Raw genomic sequence first — 24,964 nt, forward strand, 5'->3', positions numbered from 1 at the left:
TGGGTTGAGCCTCTGCTTTCGGCTCAGGTCATGATCTCAGGGTCCTGGGATCAAGCCCCATATTGGGCTCTCTGCTCAGCGGGGAGCTTGCTTCCCCCTCTCTCTCTGCCTGTCTCTCTGCCTACTTGTGATCTCTCTCTGTCAAATAAATAAAATATTAAAAAAAAAAAAAGACATCCTTTAAAAAAAAAGTCATGTGAAAAGAAAAAACAATAGAAGTAGTATAAAATAACTTTTATTTACATAATTTATATCTATAGAACATAACTGCTTTCTTTAGAACAAGAAAATTTACAAATGACAGGTATTGCTTTTTTGTCAAAAACTCCTTCAAGCAAGAGAGTATATATGGTCACTTCTAATTTGAATAACATGGTGGTAAGCAGCAGATACTCATATTTTTAACTGTGCCTCAATCATTTACCAACAGTTAGGCTTTTAAAATCATCATGTTGACCACTTGCTAAAATATAAGTATTCAGGAGGAAAAGTCAAGAAAATAAAGACCATTATTCATACCTCCTTTCAGATTTACAAAATAATTCTTCACAACATCATCTTTACAAGAATATAAACAAAGGGTGTGACTAATTCTTCCCACCTTGTAAGGTAAATACAATGATTAAGTTTCTTATTTTCCCAGATAAGTTTGAAGGATATTATAGTAGGACAATTTATCTTGGCTGACTTGATTCTCTTACACAATGAATACCCAAAGATAAAATTATTTTTTTATATAGTAAGAAGTTACACCTTCCATAAAATGAATTCATTATAGATGAACAAGAGACAGATGTTAACAAAGTTAAAAAATAAATATTACACAAGGGATAGAATAATAGTTTAACTGTGACAACCTAACATCCAAACTAAGATTAAATGAAAGAAACTGTTTCAAAATATGAGACTTTAAAAATTTTATAAAAACAGGGCATTAAAATAGCTATGTGATTGACAACCATGATTTTTGTGACATATTAATCACATGAAATAAATTAATGCATACCTACTGAGAATTTCCACTCAGATTTATAGATCCCCCTTGATGACACAAAAGTTAAATTATAAATTTCACTATAAAGCAATGAATAAGAAATGCTCTAATAGCAATTTTAGGATTACTGTTACATTTGCTGAACCACATCCTATTTTACTAATGAAGTTGAAAATTCGCCACTATTTTTTTCAATATACAACACAATTATCTAGACATTAAAATATCTTCCCAGTTGAAATACTGATCATTTTGTAATGCAATCATCACAGTTTTAATTGTGATGCACAACTAATAACTTCAATGAGAGATATGTCAAAGATAAAATGTCAGCACCTTAAGGTAAGAAAATTACTATCTAATATAGGGGTCAAATGAAAAGCCCATTACAGCCATGTCAATCCCTTCAGTATTGTCTGTGGCTGTTTTCACACTGAAACAGCTGCCACCGAATATTTTGCAAAAATGTTTTGCAGAAAATGTTTCTAACTCCTGCTCTGAGGCTTTTCAAGTAAAAGAACAAATTTGTTTTTGAGAAATTTGATTTGAACCACCGAAGATTTGCTTGGGTAGATAATGGAATTACATGTATAAAAAGCAAAATTTCAAAATCAAAAACAACCCTTAAATTAATACTGATGATAATCACTGACTAAATAAAGTCTTATTATCTTATTTTCTGTTTTAATATCACAATTATGTTCTGTGCTTAAAGGCCTAAGAGCCCCTTAAGCAAAATTTAATGGGGGGAAAAAGCTATCAAGAAATTAGTTTTTAAAAAAAGGAATGTATGTGAGTGTGTGTGTGTGTGTGTGTGTGTGTAAAAGGGACTGAATTTTGTAGGCAAATCTCCCTCATAAATTAAGGGTTTTTTCCCCATACAAATCCTGAGATTATCCAAAAAAATAAGAAAAACAAAAACTTCACAGTACAAATTCAATATACTAAACTATGAGAAAAAAATGTATTCAAAACATATATACTATCCAAATACTTTTAGTGATATAACTATAAATATCTTTAAAAATTAAAGGGAAAAGGGACAAACACAAATTTGTCAATGTTGTCTTTACCCATAATCTGAGTGGTGAAAATAATTAAAACTCAATATTCCTTTAAATAAAAAATTTAAAAATAAATAAACTTTTTGATGTTTCATTTTTATAAATAAGTTTAAATACTACTTGTTCAATTAGGACTAATGTTACATCAACATGAATTAGAAAAATACATATTTTCCAGTCAAATAGCTGATAATAGAAAAGTTTTTAAGATTTACCATACTAAAGTGGAGATTTCACAAGATGCTTTCATATACTCAGAGGCAACTGTAAAGGCCTTCAGCAAAACAAATAAAACACAAAAACAAACAAACAAATAAAAAAAAAAAAACAGAAAAAAGCCTTTACAAAATAAGTTCACTAAATGCTAAATACAATCTACCTCCAAATAAGTCGGCACTGTGATTTATACAGAGAGTTTACCCACAGCACTCCAAAATGTCCACGTGTGTTCAGCACAGTAAGAGTCAAAACGTGAACAAGAGAAGCTATTTCTGTCTCAGAAGCAGTCTTAATTGCTTTGTATTTCCAAAATGCTGAATCAATCAGAATGAAAGGAACCTCAGCTATGTTTTCCACTGATTATAAAAGCTTCAAATCAAGCTCTTAAATATTCAAAATCAATCTAAAGAAAAAAAGCCAGTGATGCTTTTTTCTAAATACTGCTTAGTTGATATTTGACTCTGGAAATCCTAGACTTAAAAAAATTAAAAAAAAAAAAAGACTTTTATTCTGTTTCATCTACTTCGATAAAGATATCACCGAAGAAATATTCTGAGACTGTGGTTGGCTCCTCCTCAGGTACCCGGTTTTGGCTACTTTTACATTCTTCTTTTGGTAAGGGACGATCACAAGAAGCCTAAAAAGATAATAAAAATAAGTATGCAATATAACATTTATATATTGGTAGTGGTCATCCAAATTGCCATCTCTTTGAAAAGCAATATAGTAATAAATATTAAGAGCTTTAAATATGTTCATACTCTTTGACCCAAAAGTTTCGTTTCTGTGCTGTTTTATTAGGGAAATAATACTAAACATAGTAAGAATTTTATGAGTAAGATAACCTTTGAAGTAGTTAAAATAATAAAATTGGACTCAACAAACACAACAGTGGGTATGATTAATTACAGTGTACATACGATCCATTATTTTACCGTAATTTCCATGAAAAAAGTTAATACAGAAAAGCATAACATCAAATCTATAATGAAACATTTTGATAACCTGCATAAGAATACAGATCCACAAAATAGAATAGTATTCCAAGGCAACTACAAATTAAAGCAATCCTATCAAAAGTTAGCATACTTACGAACTTACAAAAAATTAAGACATCGTATTGTCATTGAACAGACTTATATATCAACAAAAAGACTAGAAATATCCCCAACACATACTGCAAATTTAGTATGAGAAAAGTTGGATTATTTAATAAATGATGTTGGACAACTATATAACCATATTAGGAAAAAAAGAAGTCAAACCAAAATAAATTCAAGATAAATCAAATGATTTAAATGTGAAAATATTTTTTAAAACATCTATTCTAGGGACGCTTGGGTGGGTTAGTGTGTTAAACATCTGCCTTTAGCTCAGGCCATGATCTCAGGATCCTGAGACTGAGCCCCAAGTCAGCCCCCTGCTGCGCAGCCTCCTCCCCCCACTCCCCCACCCCCGCCACCTCCTGCTCATGCTCCCTCAAATAAATAAATAAAATCTTAAAAAACAATCTACTCTAAAATATCATGGGAAAACAATTTTTAATAATCCTGGATTGGGGGAGAGGGAGTTATCTTTTTAAATGACTCGAAATGCAGAAGTCATAAAAGAAAAGATTGATAAATTCACCTATGTAAAAATTTTTTAAATGTCCACATGGCAAAAACTACTGTACACAAAATCAAAAAACAAATGACATATAGGTTTTTTAAAATTAACAAATATACACATATAACCTTTATCCCAAAGGGTTTTCGTTAATGGAAGATCTTCTACAAATCAACATGAAAAATACTAATGATGCAATTTTTTTTAAAAACCAAACATGGAGTGCTTGGATGGCTTAGTCGGTTAAGCGTCTGCCTTCAGTGCATCATGATCCCAGAGTCCTGGGATTGAGTCCCTCAATCGGGCTCCCTGCTCAGTGGGGAGCCTGCTTCTCCCTCTCCCTCAGCTGCTCCCCCTGCTTGTGCTCACTCTCTCTCTGTGTCAATTAAATAAATAAATAAATAAAATCTTTTTTAAAAAATCAAACATGATTAGATGGTTCACAGAGAAAGCATAAATGATTCAAATACATGAAGAAGTGCTCAACCTCACTCATATGCTCATTAAATCTACAAAGAATTCCAAAAGTGAAAAAAATGATGACATCTAGTGTGAGGAAAAAGAACCTAGTCTCCTACACTGCTGCTAAAAACGGAAACTAATACGTTCCGTATGGAAGACACTCAAGCAATCTCTATCAAAAGAATAACCCCCTTTTGATCCAACAATTCTATTTCTTTTTTTTTTTTTTTTAAGATTTTATTTATTTATTTGACAGACAGAGATCACAAGTAGGCAGAGAGGCAGGCAGAGAGAGAGAGAGAGAGAGGGAAGCATGCTTCCTGCGGAGCAGAGAGCCCAATGCGGGGCTCGATCCCAGGACCCTGAGATCATGACCTGAGCCGAAGGCAGCAGCCCAAACCACTGAGCCACCCAGGTGCCCCCCAACAATTCTATTTCTAGGAATTCAACCTGTAGATAAATGTGTAAAATCACTCATTTATAAGTTAGCTATTACCCTATTATTTGAAGCAGCAAATCCATTAGGAATAACCTAAATGACTACCAGTGTGAGACCACTATTACTCTATGGTACATCAAAACAGTGGGACATGATCTAGTCATTAAAAATAATGGGGGCATGGGGCGCCTGGGTGGCTCAGTGGGTTGAGGCCTCTGCCTTTGGCTCAGGTCATGATCCTAGGGTCCTGTGATGGAGCCCCACACTGGGCTCTCTGCTAAGCAGGGAGCCTGCTTCCTCCTCTCTCTCTGCCTGCTTCTCTCTCTGTTCAGCAGGGAGCATGCTTCACTAATAACAAAAGAAATGCTAATTAAACAGATTAAATTACATTTCTACCCTCTACTGTCATATTAAATGAGAAAAAAATTTATTTTCAAGAGGTAATATCTAAAGCTGGCAAGACTAGGACCTTCACTGGCACAGTTACACTGCTGATAATTTTAACAACTGTTCTCCACAGTCATTTGGCTACAATAAAGATTCATAACATACTGGTTCCAGAAAATAATTCTAGGAAATATGAAGTATTTTTAAAAATTTTAAAGACAGTCTTTGCAAAAGTACTCCTTTTGAGACTCATGCTATCTAATAGGTCACCAGCCTTTTCTGTGTTGAAATCCTAAGTAACCAATCCCAATACTCTTCCAAAGTTTCTGATGTAAATTCATATATGTTTCCATCCCAGGACTTGCCATATGAACATCAATAGCATGAAGAGAAATGAAACATGCAAATAAATTCTAATTTTACTATTCCTTGAATTCTTATGGATTTCAGGACATTTCCCCCAAAACAAATAAAACACCAGCAACATTTTGTTTTGCTTCCACAGATCAAAAAGTTCTCTGCATTAAAGGAATGACAATTAAAGGGTCCATGTACAGCTGGCTTAAATGCCTCTGTACTAAAGGAGTTGTAACTTCTTAGTTTAATACCTTATCTTCCTTTCTTATAGTGAGGTATGATGGGGAGAAGACAGACAAGAGATGCTCTGAAACAATTTCTAATATCCAAATGAAAATAGCAATTGCCATGTTTTTCCTAGTTGAGTCTGATTTCTAACCCATTCTTTTTTTTTTTTTTTTTTAAGATTTTATTTGTTTATTTGACAGACAGAGATTACAAGTAGGCAGAGAGGCAGGCAGAGAGAGAGAGAGGAGGAAGCAGGCTCCCCGATGAGCAGAGAGCCTGATGCGGGACTCAATCCCAGGACCCAGGAATCATGATCCAAGCAGAGGTTTTAACCCACTGAGCCACCCAGGCACCTCTCTAACCCATTCTATACAAACAATAAAATATAACAGTTATCACATACCTGAGTTGCTGAACTGCCAGTATTCTCAGATTGAGTATCAACAACACTTGGAGATGGAGGCTGATCAGAGGACTCTTGGATTTTTTTCTGGCTTTCAGTGAGTAGATTTGATCTTTTCAGATTCTTTCTTGATACAGGTATAAGAGGTTTTAGACGTTTCTTATTATAAACCTGAGTAGGTTCATCAGACTCCAAACTATTCTTTGAACATATTAAAGACAAAAATCCCAGGGGTCTTCTGCCAGGTCTAGAAACGCAAATGTAAAGATATTCAAGAATATGCAAGAAGAGAAATTCCTAATACCAACTTCTTTCCATGAATACGAAAATGGCACATGCGATACCACATTAGTGGTATCAGCATATCTACTAAATATCTTTATTATTTTGATCATTATATACCAGTAGCTGGTATACCATCATACCATCGGGTGCCAATGCAGATTTTCTACCTAAAAAGTTAGTTTCAGCATTTAAAGTTAAGCTCCTGTTATATGGAATGTAACAAATTCCTACAATTCCATACTTATCTGAAGAGTCCTACAAAATGTTGACTACCGAACTTCCTTTGATAAAACTCCTTCCCTTTACATTACTGATAGAGAGATATGTTTATAAAACAGCATCCTTAGTAGTGAACTTAGTCTTTACATATATATCATATCTGTTGCATACAGGTTACATTTACCCTTTGAGAAAGAGAAATGGAGAGAATTTCTGTTAAAGAGCATCTCGTAGTACCTGGATAATGGGGTTTTTGAAGATGATGCAATGTTTTTCATTTGTTCAGACTTCGAAGCAGCACAAATTCCCTCCTCCTTAGCAGACACAATCCTCTCATCCTGAGGTAACTGAGATGTACTTTTTTCTATATGTGTATCTGTTATTTTATCAAGAGACCCAGATTCTATACTCTGAAAAGTTGGTTCAAGTTGCTCTTTCTGAGGTTCTGGAGTTGTATGTGTGCCTCCTGAGGTAGGGAAGATACCTTGTTCCTTGTAAGACTCTCCTTCAAAATATGAAGACAAATGATAAACACAGAGAACACATATTGAAATCTGTATATACAACATACCATTAACTTACTCTAATAAGAATAAACTAAATTATAAATTAATGTGTAAGTCATCTGGACTATTAAGAACTTTGTAGCTGGTTTAAAAAAAAAAGTATGAAAAAAAAAAGTATGGTTAGAATTTTTTCATTCAGATACAAAATAGTCCTACCAACATATTTTGACCTAGAAAATCTTTCTCCATAAATCTATCTTCAACTAACAAAATAAGAGTTAGTACCTGCTAATCCCTGGGTAGTAAACCAAAGAAACTATAAAAACTCTTTTATGCTCAGCTTCCTAATTCCTAAAATATAACTGTTCAGCTTTTATAGGACATCCTGTAGCCACATAGTTTTCTATTAATTACAGGATTAAAGCAGCTTTGTATGGCTATGAAAGTGCCAAATCCAAGATCTCAGCTGGGGAGAAAAACATAAGAATCAAAGCAAGATTCTTAGAGAAAGTGAGCAAGATCTCTTCTTCAATTCCAAATTTTAACAGATGCATTAAAAATAGCCAATTGTAATCATATTAAAATTTATTTCACTCACCTGTTTCCTCAGAAGCATTTATCATTTCCTTTGAACACACCTGTTTTAAGAAAATTAAGAAAAAAAAATTTATCAAGTAAAACGTCGTTCTTTTTTTTTTTTTAAATGAAGTAAGCATGTATCTCCCAGAAATCTTATGGAAATGCTACCAACATTTATGAAAAAGACATTGCTACTGTTACTAAATCTATTCCAGAGCACAGTAAAAGAGAAGTTTTCCAATGCTTTTAATAAACCAGTGTTAATATTAATTCAAATTCTGATTATAACCAGTACAAAAATATCAAATATAATAGTACAAACATAATTCAGCAACATATCAAAAGACTAACACAACATAATCAAGCAGAGTTTGTCTCAGGAATGCAAAGATGTTTGAGTATGTGAAATTTAGTATAAATCAACTGAACTGAGAAGAAAAATAATACCCCCATCTGTATGTTTACGGGGAAAGTATCCAATATTATTCATACTTTAAAAAAAGACATTTTCTTAACACCATAAACTGTAATTACTGCAATTCAAAACCAGCATCCCATTCATAAACACTGGAAATATTCTCATTTAAATCAGGAATAAGAAAAAGATGTCTACTATCAGGACTGTTTTCTGATATTTTTTGAGTTTTGTTAGCCTATATAGAAAAGAGAAAGAAATTAAGTGTATATGAAGTGTATGAGAAGAATGAGAAAACCCAACAGAATCAAGTGAAAAATTACTGTAGGTGGTAAGGGAAATTCAGTAAGTTCTCTAACGTTTTGTTGTCAATGATAATGACAACAAAAAAGATAAAATTCTTAGGGGATGATCTAATAAGAAACGGACCAGAATTTAAATGAAGAACTAAAAATACCACTGAGACATAAAAGAGTAATTAAACAAGTGGAAAGACATACTATGTTTTTGAATTAAAAAAAAAAAATCCAACGTAACAAAAATTCTGACACCAATTTTCCCTATGTTAACTGGTCCTATGATCCTAATTTAAGTATCAATAGTTTCTTTTTTTTTTTTTTTTTTTTTAAGCTCTAAACAAGTAAATTCTAAAATTAACATCAACTTTAGGACATATACCCAGCTAGGAAAAACTTGAAAAAAATAAAATAATGTGCAGGGGAGAGAGAAACTTTCCATTTAAGATAGCAAAGCATTTAAAAACTACAGTAATTTAAAACAGTGGGACACTGTTGCTCTAGAACAAACAGGTGGATCTCAAAGTAGAAGAAAATTCAGGGAGTACACTCAAATACATATGGGACTTCATACCCAGTAAGTGGAATTTTAAGTCAGTGGAGAAAAAATGAATTATTCAACAAATGGTGCTGGTACAACTAAGTAGGCACCTGGAAAACACTCTTCTAACACCAAAATAAATTCTAAACAAATCATCAATGTTAACTCTAAGAATTTATACTAAATCTCAAGGTAGACTTTCAATGTGTAACACAATCCCCAGAAGCCATACATAAAAAGACTGATAAATGGATTACATAAAAAAATGTCTACATGTCTCTGTGACTGCAGTATGTGTGCATTCTAAAATTTACAATTATAACTTCAACATTTTATAAGCATTTTTTTATTGTCAGAATGTTTTAAGTTTAAAAAATAAAAATCACAAATAAGATCAAAGAGGGGTCTGGCTGGCTCAGTCAGTTAAATATGTGCCTTTGGCTCAGGTCATGATCCCAGAGTCCTAGGACTGAGCCCCACACTGGGCTCCCTGCTCAGTGGGGAGCCTGTTTCTCACTATGCCTCAACTGCAACTCCCCCTGCTTGCGTGATGCTCTTCCTTTCTCTGTCAAATAAGTAAAATCTTATAATAAATAAGTAAAAAATTTTTTTAAAAACCACAATGTTTGAAAGGAATGCTAATGAACTAATGAAACTGGGTGACTGATACACAGGGATACATTATACTTCCTTACGTTTTTAAAGTCTTAAAAATTTTCGTATTAAAAAAAACTGGGGCACCTGGCTGGCTCAGTGTATAGAGCATGTGACTCCTGATCTTGGAGCTGTACATTTAAGCCCTGCATTGGGTGTAGAGATTATTTAAAAATAAAATCTTACCCCATACCCAAAAAATCAACCAAAAAGAGGTCTGCAAGAAAAAAAGAACACACACAAAAAGTAGAGTCAAAAGACAAAAAGTAGGGGAAAATATATGCAACTCCCTCAAAGACATAAACAACACAGAGTTCCTCCAAATCTCTAGGAAAAAGATCAACAACACAACCACAAAAATGGCTAAATAATACAAAGTCATTTCACAGAGAAAGGAATACAAAAGGCTTCTAAGTATATGAAAGATATTCAACCTTACTTGTCATAAGAGAAATTAAAACCATTCAGGGTGGTTGGGTTATGGACATTGGGGAGGGTATGTGCTATGGTGAATGCTGTGAAATGTGTAAGCCTGATGATTCATAGACCTGTACCCCTGGGGCAAATAATACATTATATGTTAATAAAAAAAAAATTCTGTGATACCATCTTCCACCCATAAGATATACAAGAATCCACTGCCAAAAAAAAAAAAAAAGAAGAAGAAATAGAATCCACTGCCTCTGTTGTCTGCCCTCACCTAAGGACTACTGGTCTTCAACTATCCCTTTGAGAAAAGAGATTCTATATCAACTTTCCCAAAAATAAATAAATTAACTCTTCCACAGTGTAGCTACACAGTTGAGATAAATTATCATGAGTATTGGAAACATAAACAAGTGGGTGCTAAGAAACCTTTAACATAGTGGCTGGTGATCAAATCCACATAGTATCTTCAGGCTTCCCAAAGACAGTGATGACTGAGCTAAAGAAGTTTCTATGTTTGGCAAGAAAATGTTTCATAAAAAGGTAATAAAAGAAATGCCCTGGGATGTGAAGAAAGATGGTGCTTTCTAGAAACTGAAAGATGGCCAATATAGTAACAGAGTGAGGCACACAGTGAGATCAGAGACAGAAATGGGCCAGACTAATAGAGGGCCTTTAAGGTTCTGGTTCTCTTCCTAAAAGCAATGGATAGCTTTATGCGTTATGGTAATACTGATGATGATACTACTATTACTATTTTACACAACGGGAAACTCATTCACAGAAATAAAAAATCCTAACTCGGGTCCCAAAACTGTTAAAGGGTACAGCCGGGATCCAAATCTGTAGGACAATTTTGGCTTATTTTTTTTAAGCCATTTACAAAGAACTATGAATGGGCTTCCTGACTAATGTCCATCAATTTTCATCTAGAACAGCTGAAAATGAGAATCCAAAACCAGTTTTAGCTGGATTGTTAATGGTGAAAAGTATTAGCACTATCTTTATATAAAGAGTCTAAAGAAAGAAACAGAAATGGATCTGTTGTAATATGGCCATCTTACTTGCTTGATGATTCTATCTTACCTCGGAAGTATAATTTTGACAATCATCTCCTGAAGTGAGCAAACTTTTTTTGGGAGGAGGAACCTGGTCACTTTCATCAAGCATACAGTGAAATCTCTTCCTAGATATAAGATCCAAATTAGCAGGAGGAAGCTTTTCAGAATCATCTTTTCCAGGATCAGATAAACAGATGGTATTCTGACCAACTGAAGTTACTGGAAAACTCACACTGTATAGAAAATGCATACATATGAAATTAGCAAATTAGAAGCTACTTAATGAGGTAAAAGGCTGAAATATTCCAGTGAAAACTGCCAAAAAACTTCCAAGTAACTAATATATATATAATATATATTATATATATATATATATAAAACATAAAAATGTTAGTTCTGAGATCCATTCATACTCAAAAACTCACAACTTAAATCCATAATACTAAATTAAATCCAAGGTATAAAAATAGTGTTTTCCTTATCTATAAAGTTAAAATTTTAATCTAAAATGCCTTTTACTTATATAAAAGGCTAACATCTAATGCTACTTGACAGAGAACTAAGCATCTTAACCAGTGACTGTTAAAATACATCAATTCTCTAGTAAGGAATTTAAAAAGCAGTATTAAAATATATAGAAATGGGGCGCCTAGGTGGCTCAGTTGGTTAAGTGTCTGACTCTGGATCTCAGCTCAGGTCTTGATCTCAGGGTTGTGAGTTCCAACCCCATGTTGAGCTCCACACTGGGCATGGAAGCCTACTTGAAAAAAAAATACACATACACACACAGAAACGTTATCCTTCTTGCAATTTCTGTGAATGTGTATTTATTTCAGAATTTAAAATATATAAGCTTACAAAGTAACCACACATCTTTGATAGACAACATTTTACAATCTGAACAGCTAAATTTTTTTAGCTTTCAAAACGCTTAGGATACCAAATAAGTTTCACACAAAAGTATTATACATTTAAATGGCAGCTTTATCAGGCATAAAATCAACAATTTCTTCTCTAACTTAACACATAATTATTAAATAAGAGCTTTGAGACAATTATAAATAATGCTGGTGAACAATTTACTCAGTTAATACTATTCAACTCATAAAGCACCTTTCCTCCTGGCAAAAAGAGTTCAGTTCCCAGGTGATGTATGGAAGTGTTGAATCACCATATTGTACACCAGAAACTAACACTGCACTGTATGATAAGTAACTGGAATTTAAATAAAAAGTAAAAAATAAATAGTTTAGCTTATTCATTACCTCATGTCACTCCTTTCTTCTGTATTCACGGATTTGATCAATATGGGTGCTGGCAGTAAAGGGTTTGGCATTAACTGTGCACTGGTATCACTAAATTCTTCTACAGCATTGGTTGGGATTTCCACCAGAGTTAAAATGAATGCTTGTTCATCCTCACCATCTTGATGTACATTAGCAACTAGATTCACTATCAAAGTTTGAAAGTTAATCATGAAAAGCTGAACTATGAAAATCATTAATTTATTAATTTATTACATGTCTTAAAAAGTCTCACTATAACTTATCCCATGAATAAAAAGCAAATTATACCCACAAAAATAAAAAGTAATTTCATAAAGGATAAAAAGACAGTTCACTATAGAGAAGATTTTTAATTTGGAATAACAAAACTTATACACAAAATACTTCAAGTTTTTCATTTGTTTTTAATTTAAGACTGTCATAGACTAAAAAACTATTTTGTTTTTCCCTAGTCAAATGGGGTAGGGGGATAAAAGCTATACTATTAGGTTTGGTGATACTTTATCGAAGAAGATTATCATACCTGTTAAGTCTTGAGAACTGATTACATTCTCTTGTTGGACTTCTGGCATACTAGTTAGTGTACCCTAAAAAAATTTAAAAAGTTAAAATACAAGAATGAAGTTAACCAAATTTTCATTTATTTATTTATTTATTAAGATTTTATTCATTTGACAGAGAGAGACAGACAATGAGAAAGGCAACAAAAGCAGGGGTAGTGGGAGAGAGAAACAGGTTTCTCGCTGAGCAGGGAGCCCAATGCAGGGCTTGTTCCCAGGGATCATGACCAGGGCTTGTTCCCTGGGATCATGACCTAAGCCCAAGGCATACAACTGAGCCACCAAGGCACCCCTAATTCTAGTTTTAAAAAGTTTTCCAGACAATTGGATATAAGAGTTACTGCTTCAAAACTCAACTTTTTAACCATAAACAATTTTTCAAATGTTCTGAAACTTTCAGTTATACAAATAACTTTTGATTATTTAAATAAATATATATGCACAAATGAATTCAGACTAAATTGTTAAATACATGAATTTTATAAAATTATTTTTTTTATAAAATTATTTTTAAAGTAACAGGAAAGGGAGACTCAAACCCCTCAACCTTCCCTCTATCCCCATTACAGCAGCTCTTGTCCTATCTGAATGGAAGCAAACTGCCTGTCTCCTCGCCACCAGCACAGCTCCTTCCAATCTGTTCTCCAGAAAACTGCCAACACTGTATTCTCTAAAATGCAATTCTTATTGTAATTCTTTACTGCTTAAAATTTTCAAACTCTCATTTTGTAACCAACGTCAGTAATCGATTCAGGCAAGCATCACCAATGGATACTAAAACTACTGGGGAGAAGGTGGCTGAGTCTGAAAATACTAACACAATGTACAGAAGATGCTGTTTAATGTAGAAATCTAGCAGACACCATGCTACCCAAGTAATTAGTCCACATCTCCAACAATGAAACAAGCTGACAGCACATGCCTGCTGAGGGGATACAAAAGGAAGAACACAACAACACCTAAGTAGTAATTGTGCCAAACACTGTTCAATCTGTATCTAAAATGAGGAACAAAGCACAAAAATCCAGATTATGAATTAGCTTGCAATGTCAAGCTCACGAAAGAGGGAAGAGTGCAGGGTCCAGATGAAAAGAGAGTAAAGAGAATGACAACTAAACGCAGTATGAGAGCCCTGGTTGAAACTATGTATTACATATAATTTTAGTATCAGTATTAGATAATATGGTAATACTGACTGTGACAACAGTATCATCATTTCTCTATTAAAAACATCCTTGATGGTATCGAATAAAAGCTGGAATATGCATGAATGAAGGCTCCTGTCTGCTCTCAAATGGTTCAGTTTCTTGAAAGTATCTATCTACAGAGATGGAGAGCATGACAGAAAAAGCAAATAAGCAAAATGTTATTAATTAATTAATCTAAGTAAAAGTTATATGAGAATTCTATTTAAGATCTTTACAACTCTTCAATGAGTTTGAAATTATTTCAAAATAAAAAGTAAAACAAGTTGGGGGCTAGGGAAAGTCCCATACATTTGGATATACTCCAAATCCTTGCAAGTCATAAAAACCCCTTTTATGATCCGCTCCCAGGTTGCCTACCTCACTCATCTTTAACTACTTCATTTATATCCTACTCATAACTACTTATCCCTGAACATGAAATGCTGTTTCATACTTATTCTTAACACACGTTCTTCTCCCTTCAACTGGCTAATTCATATCTGTTCTTCTAGATCAAGGGCTTTTTCAGTCCTGGCTACACATCAGAATAACCTGAGGAATTTTAACAACAGCAACAGAAAGCAAATGTCTAAACCCTATTTCCGAAGACTGGGTTGAGGACCACCCCTTTAGTGTCTTGTGCAACTTGCTTTCACAGCACCTACCAGAGTTTAACCATTCTTATCCTCAATGATTTCTCACAACTCTGTCCCTCCAGTATCTTACACGATACCAAACATGTAGTAATAACACCTCAAAAAAATACCTGCAACGTGAAAGTAGTTCTCAGATTCAGTGGCCCACAAGCAAGAGGTAAATACTCTGTACAAAACCCTTTTTCAAAACTTTCACAGCAAAGCTACGTATTGGCTGTTTTATCTGTGCTCAAAAGACTAAAAACACACTCAATAAAAAATTCTATCACAATACATTCTTGCAAAGGCAAAACTAAGGAAAGAAAACAGATAAGGGATCACCAAGTAGCCAGGGTGCTAAGGGGTGGGGGGGGTGTAAAAAAGGGCCCTGGGGAATCTGGGGGATGATGGAAATGCTCATATGTTGTTTACATGACTATATATGTTTGTCACAACTTGTACACGTACACACTTAAGAAGGTGAAGTCTATTGTATGTAAATTATACCTTATTTTTTTTTAATGGGGAATAAACACCCTGCCACCCCATGTTTTATTTTATCTTCTTTTACCTCTAACATATGAAGAGCAAGCACATTGTCTCCATTAGAGTCCTTCCCTTGGGGCTCTTCAACAGAACTCTCAGGGAGAACCACATCTGAACCAAGTATATGGGGCCTTGTCTCAAAGGAAACTGGAGCAACTGATGATATCTGAACCTTTTGAGATTCCTCTTCCTGATCATCATTTCTGAAAAAGAGATTAGTACATATTTGAATTTCAGAGTATGTATTAAAGTTCTGTACTGAAACCAAGTGGACAATTACAGAGTAATGTCTAGAGCTGTGAGTCAAAGATTTAATGGTGTTCAAGTTCTAAAATATATTTAATGCAACAGAACCCTCCTTTTCCAATCAGTTATAGCTATAGCTAATGACTATAGTTGAAACAGAATTTAAACTAAATCCCAGAATTTCTCTTTTTACCTTTCAGTTAGATTTGCTTCTTGAGAAATAGCAGTCTCTTCAATACCATGTTCACAAGCCAATTTGCACTGCTCCTTACTCTCTGCTGTTCTAAATGATCCAAAGTTTTCATCTTGTAATTCCGTTGCTTCAGAAATATTTTTCTCAGTTTCTTAAACAAAAAATACACTTAAGATATAGTCCAAAACAGCTAAAACCTCCATATTAGTTAGAAATATGTTCTCTCTTTAAAGACTGATCACTATATAGTAGCTCTTCCAAATTTCTCTTAATCCAAAAATCAAACTTACATGCAGCAGTAAGAGTGGTCTTGGCCAATGCGATTTTTGAGGCAGATGATTAACGAATCCTACACTATACATATTTCACTCATGGCTGCCATAGCAATTTTATGTCCACTCCATGGTGACAGCAGTGTAATTACAAACCCACATATAAAAGAATTTTAGAAGTGGGTACACATGAGGTCTGGCTAGTTCCACCTTGGGCAAAGTTGTTAGGGAGGGAGCTATTCTAAAAGCAATGTCACAAAGAAGAAGAAAATGACTTCTACATAAAAGAGTTACCTTCAAATCGCTATCAAAATACCAACAGCATTTATCACAAAACTACACCAAATAATACTAAAATTTGTATGGGACCACAAAAAAACTCTGAAGAATATACAATGTGTAAAAGACGTGTCTCTTCAATAAATGGTGCTTGGAAAACTAGACAGCTACCAAAGACTGAAATTGGACCACTTTCTAACTCCATAAACGAAATATAAACTCAAAATGGATTAGAGAGCTAAACATGAGACCAAACCATAAAAATCCTAGAAAAAAAACACGGGCAATAATTTCTCTGACATCAGCTGTAGCAACATTTTTCTAGATATGTCTCCAGAAGCAAGGGAAACAGAAGCAAAAATAAACTATTGGGACTGACAGCGAAGGAAACCATCCACAAAATGAAAAGGCAACCTACCAATTCAGAGAAAATATTTGCAAATGATACATCTGATAAGGGGTTTGTATCCAAAATATATACAGAACTTATACAACTCAACACCAAAAAACAAAACAATCTAATTAAAAAATTGCCACAGATGGGGCTCCTGGGTGGCTCAGTTAGTTAAATGTCTGAATCCTGATCTCGGGTCTTGATCTCAGAGTCATGAGTTCAAGCCCTGTACTGAGCTCCATGCTGGACATGGAACCTATTTAAAAACAAACAAACAACAACAACAAAAACAAAAAAAGGGGTCTTCCAAAGAAGATATACAGATGGGTAACAGACATGAAAAGATGCTCAACATAACTAATAACTAACTAACTAACTCAGGGAAATGCAAATCCAAGCTACAAGATATCACAACCAGAATGGCTAAATACAAAAACAAAAACAAAAACCCAAGAAATAACAAGTGTTAATGAGGATATAGAGAAAAAGGAACACTTGTGCACTAATGGTGGGAATGTAAATTGGTGTAGCCACTGTGGAAAACAGTAAGGATGTTTTTCCAAAAATCACAAATAAAAATACGTATGATAGGGCGCCTGGGTGGCTCAGTGGGTTAAGCCGCTGCCTTCGGCTCAGGTCATGATCCCAGGGTCCTGGGATGGAGCCCGGAGGGCTCTCTGCTCAGCAGGGAGTCTGCTTCCCTTCCTCTCTCTCTGCCTGCCTCTCTGCCTACTTGTGATCTCTCGCTGTCAAATAAATAAATAAAATCTTAAAAAAAAAAAATACGTATGATAAATTCTAGTACTAAGTATTTACACAAAGAAAATGAAAAGACCAAGATTCCAAGGATATATGTACCACCCCAAAATTTACTGCAGCATTATTTACAAGAGCCAAGATATGGAAGAAACCTAAGTGCCCATCGGTACATGAATGGATAAGGAAAATGTGTATGTATACACAATGGGATATTAAAAAGCCATTAAAAAAGTTGTAATTGGGCTGTTTGTGAACTGGATGGACCAAGAAGGTATTATGGTAAGTGAGCTAAGTCAAACTGAGAGAGACAAATACCATATGATTTCCCTCATATATGGAATCATAAGAAAGCAAATATACAAATGAAGAGAATAATCGATCTATAAATACAGAGAACAAACTAATGGTTTCCATAGCGGAGGGAGTAGGAAGACAGACAAAATAGGAGGACAGACAAAATAAGAAGACAGACAAAATGGGAGATACATGGTTCCAGTTATGGAATGAATAAATCACGGGAATAAAAGGCACAGCATAAGGAATAGTCAATGGTACTAGAATAGCATCATATAGTGAGAAATGGTAGCTCTACTTGTGGTGAGCACGGCACAATGAACAAACTTCTTGAATCACTATGTTGCACACCTGAAACTAATATAATACTGTGTGGGGACGCCTGGGTGGCTCAGTTGGTTAAGCAGCTGCCTTCAGCTCAGGTCATGATCCCAGCGTCCTGGGATCGAGTCCCACATCGGGCTCCTTGCTCAGCAGGGAGCCTGCTTCTCCCTCTGCCTCTGTCTGCCATTCTGTCTGCCTGTGCTCGCTCTCTCCCCTTCTCTCTCTCTGATAAATAAATAAAATCTTTTTAAAAAAAAAAAATATATATATATATATAAAATACTATGTGTCAACCACACTCAAATCAAAACAAATTTTTAATAAAAATAAAAAAGGTAACTTCAGCCTACACACTGAATTATCTTTTGGGTACTTCTGAACTCAAAGTAAGTAACAGAATTAACTAACTGAATCATTAAGCACTGCTGGCTGAAAGGAAATCCCAGAAATCAGGAACCCCAAAACAGGGCAAAGATGATGCTAACTATCCAGATCTTCTACCTACAGGGCTTAAGACAATCTAGACAGCCTACTATATACACTGTTTTCCTGCTCTTACTAGCATGTGAAGCAGATGGGCCCTTGGCAGGGAGGGAAGGTAGAAAAGGAAGTAGGAGTAGGATTCAACATGTACACCACAATCTAATGAGGCCATTAAAAAAAAAAAGGAAGAGAACACTAGGTAATCATATAGAAAGATTTTTTTCAATATACTAATCTTTAAAAAACAGAGTGCTACTGGGGGACCTGGGTGGTTTAGTCCATTATGTGTCTGCCTTTGGCTCAAGTCATGATCTCAGAGTCCTGGGATCGAGCCCTATATCAGGCTCCCTGCTTGGCAGGGAGTCTGCTTCTCCCTCTGCCTCTGCTCCTTCCCCCTGTTCATTCTCTCTCTCTCAAATAAATAAATAAAATCTTTAAAAACTCGGGGCATCTGGGTGGCTCAATGTGGTTAAAGCCTCTGCCTTTGGCTCAAGTCATGATCCCAGGATCCTGTACTCGAGCCCCGCATCAGGCTCTCTGCTCAGCAGGGAGCCTTCCCCTCTCTCTCTGCCTGCCTCTCCACCTACTTGTGATCTCTGTCAAATAAATAAATAAAATCTTCTAAAAAATAAAAATACATAAATAAAAACAGAGTGCTACAATATAAAGAACTCAGTAATAAAACAAGTTTCCCAATACAAAAATGAGCACAAATTTAGAGCACCTGGGTGGCTCAGTTGGTTAAGCATCCAACTCTTGATCTCAGCTCACGTCTTGATCTCAGGGTCATAAGCCCCGTGTTAAATTAAAAAAAAAAAAAAAATGAGCACAGATGTGAACACGTGTCTCTAAAGAAAATATAAAAATAAGCACATAAAAAGATATTCAGTATCAATGGTCATAAAAGAAATTCAAATCAAAACCAGGAGATACTTCAAACTGAGTAGACTATATAATAACAAGTGTCTGAGAGGATAAAGAGAAAGCAAAATCCTCACAAAATGTTGATGAAAGACACAATATTGGGCCGCCTGGCTGGCTCATTCAGTAGAACATGTGACTCTTGATCTCACGGTTATAAATTCAAGCCCCACATTGGGTACAGAGATTACTTAAAAATAGCCCCTCATCCGGTCCGTCCCATCACATCCTGTCTTGTCCCGTCCCCTCGGGTGCCAGTGCCGATGCGCACTGGTGGCAGCAGGGCTTTTTTCTGACTCCTGGTCCCTTCCCTGGCTGCCCTTCCTGACCTGTCGCAGGGCTGGCCACTTCTCTGGCCCCAGGATGCAGAATGTGATTAACACAGTGAAGGGAAAGGCACTGGAAGTAGCTGAGTACCTGACCCCAGTCTTCAAGGAATCAAAGTTTAAGGAAACAGGTGTTATCACCCCAGAAGAGTTTGTAGCGGATGGAGATCACTTAGTCCACCACTATCCAACATGGCAATGGGCTACAGGGGAAGAATTGAAAGTGAAGGCATACCTACCAACAGGCAAACAATTGTTGGTTACCAAAAATGTGCGATGCTACAACCAGTGCAAACAGATGGAATATTCAGATGAATTGGAAGCTATCATTGAAGATGAATATGGTGATGGGGGATGGGTAGATACTTATCATAACACAGGTATTGCAGGAATAACTGAAGCAGTTAAGGAGATTACATTGGAAAGCAAGGACAGAATAAAACATCAAGACTGCGCAGCAATATGTGAGGAGGAGGAAGAAGATGATGAAGGAGAACCTGCAGATATGGAAGAACATGAAGAAAGTGGATTGTTGGAAACAGATGAGGCTACCCTAAACACAAGAGAAACAGGAGAAGCTTGTAAAACTAAAACTGATGCTGGAAGTGAAGATGCTATTTTGCAAACAAGAACTTATGACCTTTATATCACCTATGATAAATACTACCAGACACCACAATTATGGTTGTTCAGCTATGATGAGCAAAGGCAGCCTTTAACAGTTGAACACATGTATGAAGACATCAGTCAAGATAAGTGAAGAGGGGCGCCTGGGTGGCTCAGTGGGTTAAAGCCTCTGCCTTCAGCTCGGGTCATGGTCTCAGGGTCCTGGGATTGAGCCCCACATCGGGCTCTCTGCTCAGCGGGGAGCCTGCTTCCCTTCCTCTCTCTCTGCCTGCCTCTCTGCCTACTTGTGATCTCTCTCTGTCAAATAAATAAATAAAAATCTTTAAAAAAAAAAAAAAGATATGTGAAGAAAACAGTGACCACTGAAAATCATCGTCATCTCCCACCGCCTCCTATGTGTTCAGTTCACCCATGCAGGCATGCTGAGGTGATGAAGAAAATCACTGAAACTATTGCAGAAGGAGGAGGAGAACTTGGTGTTCACACGTATCTCCTAATTTTCTTCAAGTTTGTAAAGCTGTCATTCCAACAATAGAGTATTACTACACAAGATACTTCACAATGTAACAAAGAGAGCATAGAATCTATCAAATTATTGTTTCTATTTAAACAATTAACCCAGGGACGCCTGGGTGGCTCAGTTGGTTGAGCCGCTGCCTTCAGCTCGGGTCATGATCCCCACATCCTGGGATTGAGTCCAACATTGGGCTCCTTGCTTGGCGGGAGCCTGCTTCTCTGTCTGCCTCTGCCTGCCACTCTGTCTGCCTGCGCTCACTCTGACAAATAAATAAATAAATAAGTCTTTTGAAATAAATAAATAAATAAAATAAACAATTAGCCCATAGATGTCACCACTGACCACATTCACCAATATGTATAATTTCTCTAATAAAGGGACTTATATATGTTTATGCATTAAATACAAAAGTTCCACTACCAGACTATTTGTTTAATAAAAATGAGTGTAAAGAAAAAAAATTTTCTTTAAAAAAAAAAAGGAAAAAAACAAAAGAAAATACAAAACGTTGCTACCACTTTTGAAACATTTTGGCAGTTTCTCAAAGGTTAAACATGGAATTACCGTATGTTCCAGCAATGCCACTTGTTAAGTATAAATCCAAGACAAATGAAAACTTATGTCCACACAAAAACTTACACATGAATGTTCTTAGCAGCATTCCTTACAATAGCTAACAAACAGAAAACCACCTAAACGCCCTGAATGGATAAACAAAATGTAGTATGATGGAATATTTGGTAAGCAAAAGAAATATCTGATACATGCTACAACACAAATGAGCCTTGAAAACATGCTAAGTAAAAGAAACCAGACACAAAAGACCACACATTATATGATTCCTTCAATATGAAACATCCAAAACAGGAAAAGCTACAGAGACAAAGTAGATTAGTGGTTGCCTAGGGCTGGGAAGGGTTGAAGGATATAAGGAGTGGCTATTAATGAACAAGATTACACAACTTGGGCAATATACTAAATGCCACTGCAGTAAACATTTCATATGGTTTAACTGTATGATATAGAATTATCTCAGTGAAACTGTTATTTTCAAAAGTACTGAACAGGGGCACCTGGGTGGCTCAGTCCTTAAGCGTCTGCCTTCAGCTCAGGTCATGATCCCAGGGTCATGCAGGAAGCTTGCTTCTCCCTCTCCCACTCCCCCTGCTTGTGTTCCCTCTCTCGCTGTGTGTGTGTGTGTCTCTCTCTCTCTGTGTCAAATAAATTTTAAAAATCTTAAAAAAAAAAAAGTACTGAACAAAGGGCATCCGCTTAATGCAGTGGGTTAAGCATCCAACTCTTGGTTTCAGCTCAGGTCATGATCTCAGGGTCAAGGAATTGATCCCTGAGTAGAGCTCCAGGCTCAGCCAGGGTCTGCTTGGGACTCCCCATTCCCCTCCCTCTGCCTCTCCACCAGGCACTCTCTCTCAAATAAATAATCTTAAAAAATAAGTAAATAAATAAATGTGCTAAACAGTATATACAATATAGTATTCTCATAATTTTGTTCTTTCTGAAAGGAATGACATATATTTAAATATGTTATATTTAATATATTAGATATTAAATAATATGTGTGCTATTATTTAAATATATTGATAAATATATTAATATTTATATATTAATATTTAAATACATGTGTTTATGTATATACTGATGTATCTATCTATGTACCCACACAGTCCCACATTTAGATGCTTATGTCTATAAAATAATGGAAGTCCATGAAAAAAACTTAATGGCAATTTACCACTAGAGATGAGATTGGGGACTGGGAACCAAAGAAGTTTATTAAATTTTATAACTTGGGGACAATGTCTTACTTTTTGCCACATGCATGTATAGCTTTCTAAAAACTGTTTGCTTGAATATTCACGTATATACACACACACACACACATACACACACACAAAATATGACAAAAACGTTAAGTAAATATAGTTAACTCTTATACAACATGGGGGTTAAGGGCACAAAGCTCCCATGCGGTAGAAATTCTGCATATCTGAATCTCAAAAAACCTGACAACTAATAGTCTGCTGTTGACCAGATGCCTTAACTGATGATTTAAGTCGATTAACATATATTTTCTAAGTTTTATGTATTAGATATTATATTCTTACAATAAAGTAAGCTCAAACAAATAAAATGTTATTAAGAAAATCCTAAGGAAGAGATGCCTGGGTGGCTCAGTTGGTTAAGCATCTGCCTTTGGCTCAGGTGATGATCTCAGGGTCCTGGGATCAAGCCCCACACAGGGCTACCTGCTCGGCAGGGAGTCTGCTTCTCCCTCTCACTCTCCCTCTGTGCTCTCCTCTCTCTCAAATAAATAAATAAAATTTAATTTAAAAAAAGAAAATCATAAGAAAAAGAAAATACACTGATAGTACTGTACTGTCAAAAAAACTCCATGTATAATTAAGTGTAAGCTTACATACAAGAGGTATCTGGATGTTCTTTGTTCCTTTTTTTTTTTTTAAGATTTTTATTTATTTATTTGACAGACAGAGATCACAAGTAGGCAGAGAGGCAGGCAGAGAGAGAGGAGGAAGCAGGCTCCCCACTGAGCAGAGAGCCCGATGCGGGCCTCAATCCCAGGACCCTGGGATCATGACCTGAGCTGAAGGCAGAGGCTTCAACCCACTGAGCGACCCAAGCGCCCTCTTTGTACTATTCCTTATTCTTGTAAGTTTTCTCTAAGTTTGAAATTATTTCCAAATAAAACATATTTTAAAGATTTTTATTTATTTATTTGACAGAAATCACAAGCAGGCAGAAAGGCAGGCAGAGAGAGAGGAGGAAGCAGGCTCCCTGCTGAGCAGAGAGCCTGATGTGGGGCTCGATCCCAGGACCCTGAGATCATGACCTGAGCTGAAGGCAGAGATTTTAACCCGCTGAGCCACCCAGGTGCCCCAATAAAACTTTTAAAATAAAAGTTAAAAAAAAAAAATCCATGTATAGGGGCACCTGGGTGGCTCAAGCAGCTAAGCATCTAACTCTTGATTTCAGCTCAGGTCATGCTCTCGGGGTCAAGATCAAGCCCCGCATCAGGCTCCATGCTCAGCACGGACTCTGCTTGGGATTCTCTCTCTCCTTCTTCCCTCTCCTCCCTGCTATATATAAATAAATAAAATCTTTTTTTTTAAATCCATGTATTGTGGACCCATAGGGTTCAAACCCATGTTATTTTGGGCTTTGGGTAAACTAAACAGAAAAACTATAATAATGACTGAAGCTAGTTAATGGATTTATTGGGTTTTTTTTTATAGTTCATTCTACTTTTTGAAACATTTTAATAATAAATTAAAATAATTTTAAATGAATATTCCATTTGAAATACTAATGCAATTTCTCTTGTAAATATAATTTTGTAGCTTTTTAAGGGAAAAAAATTTACCTCTTTGACTTTCTACCACTTCTCCTTTGTTTACAAACAAATTGGGAACTTCCTGATGAACACCAAACCTGCTGGTCCCTGAAGTCTTAAGATTTGGTTTAGGCTTGGGAAATCTACTTCTTATTCTCAAATTACTGGTCACTTCAGAAGTTGTATTCCTAGAAGAAAGATGGGAAGAGAGAAATCCATCAACCATGTAATAACTATCTCTCTCACCTTCATACATTCTGATAGTTATGTGCTACCTTCTCAGGTGCCACAATATCTGTAAGTGTTCATTTTTTAATACAGAAAATATACAGTGGCAATTTTACTGCAAGTCTGGAGAAGGGAAGAGAATCTGGACCATGTTTAAAAAACAGAGACCATATTTACAGAAAACTATTTCATTAAAGCTTCAAAGATGTACATATTACATTTACTTTAATATGCACACCATTAAGGGAGCCCAGCTGGCTCAGTGAGTAGAGCATGTGGCTCTTGATCTCCTGAGTTCAAGCCCCATGTTGGGTGTGGGGTCTACTTAAAAAAATTTATTAGGGAAAAAAAAAAAAAATGCAAGCCAGAGGTGCCTG

General features: G+C 35.6%; 2 protein-coding genes across 8 annotated transcripts in view; one reads left to right on the plus strand and one right to left on the minus strand.

Moving 5' to 3' along the window:
- Positions 1–219: 219 nt before the first annotated feature.
- The window catches only part of BDP1 (B double prime 1, subunit of RNA polymerase III transcription initiation factor IIIB), a 96,058-nt gene continuing 71,313 nt past the window's right edge, over positions 220–24,964 (minus strand). For 6 of the 7 annotated variants that reach the window (XM_045075237.1, XM_045075236.1, XM_045075239.1 and 3 more), the window contains 10 exons: positions 24,390–24,547; positions 15,797–15,947; positions 15,383–15,560; positions 12,953–13,016; positions 12,409–12,595; positions 11,169–11,376; positions 7,770–7,809; positions 6,903–7,170; positions 6,162–6,408; positions 220–2,914 (listed from right to left, as the gene is read on the minus strand). In XM_045075237.1, the coding sequence (XP_044931172.1) occupies positions 2,783–2,914; positions 6,162–6,408; positions 6,903–7,170; positions 7,770–7,809; positions 11,169–11,376; positions 12,409–12,595; positions 12,953–13,016; positions 15,383–15,560; positions 15,797–15,947; positions 24,390–24,547 (1,633 nt within the window). In that variant the 3' untranslated portion in view covers positions 220–2,782. The remainder of the gene's footprint in view (positions 2,915–6,161; positions 6,409–6,902; positions 7,171–7,769; positions 7,810–11,168; positions 11,377–12,408; positions 12,596–12,952; positions 13,017–15,382; positions 15,561–15,796; positions 15,948–24,389; positions 24,548–24,964) is intronic. The other variant, XM_045075240.1, reaches the window with a different exon arrangement.
- On the plus strand, positions 19,477–24,891 carry LOC101677619 (ubiquitin-like-conjugating enzyme ATG3). The gene is given in 3 exon segments (XM_013062468.2): positions 19,477–20,604; positions 20,815–20,986; positions 24,643–24,891. Coding segments are annotated over 3 exon segments (993 nt in total). The 5' UTR covers positions 19,477–19,885; the 3' UTR covers positions 24,745–24,891.

The sequence above is a fragment of the Mustela putorius genome, unplaced genomic scaffold, assembly GCF_011764305.1.
Source record: "Mustela putorius furo isolate JIRA1106 unplaced genomic scaffold, ASM1176430v1.1 tig00000145_pilon_pilon_pilon, whole genome shotgun sequence".
In the NCBI taxonomy this organism is placed as follows: domain Eukaryota; kingdom Metazoa; phylum Chordata; class Mammalia; order Carnivora; family Mustelidae; genus Mustela; species Mustela putorius.